General features: G+C 58.8%; 1 protein-coding gene across 1 annotated transcript in view; it reads right to left on the minus strand.

The window, feature by feature from the left end:
* Positions 1–289: 289 nt before the first annotated feature.
* LOC127751814 (myrosinase 1-like) overlaps positions 290–1581 on the minus strand; it is a gene marked incomplete at both ends in the record, with an annotated part of 6845 nt that continues 5553 nt past the window's right edge. Inside the window, 4 exons of the mRNA XM_052275913.1 lie at positions 290–401; positions 489–595; positions 859–983; positions 1358–1577. Coding sequence (XP_052131873.1) covers positions 290–401; positions 489–595; positions 859–983; positions 1358–1577 — 564 coding nt within the window. The remainder of the gene's footprint in view (positions 402–488; positions 596–858; positions 984–1357; positions 1578–1581) is intronic.

A 1581-nucleotide genomic window follows, 5' to 3' on the forward strand; every position in this document is an offset into this window, starting at 1 on the left:
CTCGAACGGGGCCATAAGGCGCCTTGGCGAGCGACGATAGGCAAGCCCGCCCGCACGCGTGAATCCGGTACAGTATAAGCAAATACAAACCACGGCGCGGATCACCCACCCTGTACATTTCTTTGGTAAAGCTAGGAGAAACTAATGATAGTTTCTTCGATTAAATGTTAATTTCCAATCAGAGCAAGCAACTCAATAAAAAAACGAAGAGGAAAGGCACAGCGTAATGCGTTGGTATTGCTTTGCCTCCAGCTCCAGTACTGGAACCAGGGAGGAATGTGAAAGGTACCTTTGGCACTCTTCTGTTGGTGCCAATCTCCTGGAAAAACCATGCAGATTTTTTGAGGATCCGATTCAGTGAGCCGTTTTCGTAGTCCACGTGCACTAGACCAAACTTGCGCCTGGAACAGAAACAAAGGGGCACTCCAGTTTGGCTGCTGCCCTCACTCTTGCGCTATATTCTTTAACTGAACACTACACTATCATACCAGAAACTGGCCGTCCACTCGAAGGTGTCGATCATACTCCAGGCTAGGTAGCCCATTACGTTCACGTTCTCCTCCGTGGCGACGCGGATCAGCTCCTGCAGGTACACCTAAAAGTGGAGTATAGGGTTAGCATCATCAGGGACGGCGGGGCTCCATACTAGCATCACTGTTGACGCTCGTTGCGTAGTGGAACCGCTGCTCTGCCGCTGCTGGGCGGCTGGACATTCGACCGCAGAGTGCGTCCAGCGGACGGGGCCCGCCGTACCGCCTGCGGATGCCAGGGTAGGCCAGCCCGCGCGACACCCGTGCGTGCATCGGGCTGGATTGCCTACCCATCAGGCGCCCCACTGTCAGGAGACTGCGTACTCACGCTGTGGTAGCCGACCCTGGGCTCGTCGTCGAGGGGGTCCGCGTCGGTGCGCTCGTCACCCCAGCCGTTCTCCGTGATGAAGAAGGGCGTGTTGTTGAAGTTGTCGCGGATCCAGAGCGGCGCGTCTCTCAGCACCCAGGGATTGGCCTGACAAAAACACGACCGCGTGAAACTCCTCCGAGCGACGCCCCGTCGTACACAACACACACTGGAAACTCAAGTGTGTGAATGTCACACACTTGCACTACATGCAGGTGTGTGAACGCCAAACGCCACTCGTACACATAAAGGCACAAGTGTGTGAATTTTAAAGGAAAATTCACACCTTTACTCTTTTTTTCAGTGGACGGTCGGGTACACACTTGCGACCTCGCCGCCCTCCCCCTCACCCGCATGAACAAGTCCCCGAAGTAGCCCGGCCTCGTGTCGGTGCCGACCTCGACGGCGTCGCGGTCCGACTGGATGGTGCCGCCGCCCGCGGGTCGCGGCCGCTTCTAGCCGTCCGCCACCGAGGTGCCCATGTACGCGTTGAAGCAGAGGAAGTCGGCGCTGCCCTTGAGGCGCGCGCGCTCCTCGTCCGTGAAGCTCGGCAGGCGGGACGGCCGGCCCTCCAGCGCGCTGTAGTGCGCGACGCGCTCCTTGAGGGCGGCCGGGTAGTCGCCGTGCACCACCGGGTGGTAGATGGAGCCCAGGGCGAACAGGTTGCCGCGCTCGGCCGCCTGG

The sequence above is a fragment of the Frankliniella occidentalis genome, unplaced genomic scaffold (assembly GCF_000697945.3).
Source record: "Frankliniella occidentalis isolate FOCC.00 unplaced genomic scaffold, Focc_3.1 Scaffold1162, whole genome shotgun sequence".
In the NCBI taxonomy this organism is placed as follows: Eukaryota; Metazoa; Arthropoda; class Insecta; order Thysanoptera; family Thripidae; genus Frankliniella; species Frankliniella occidentalis.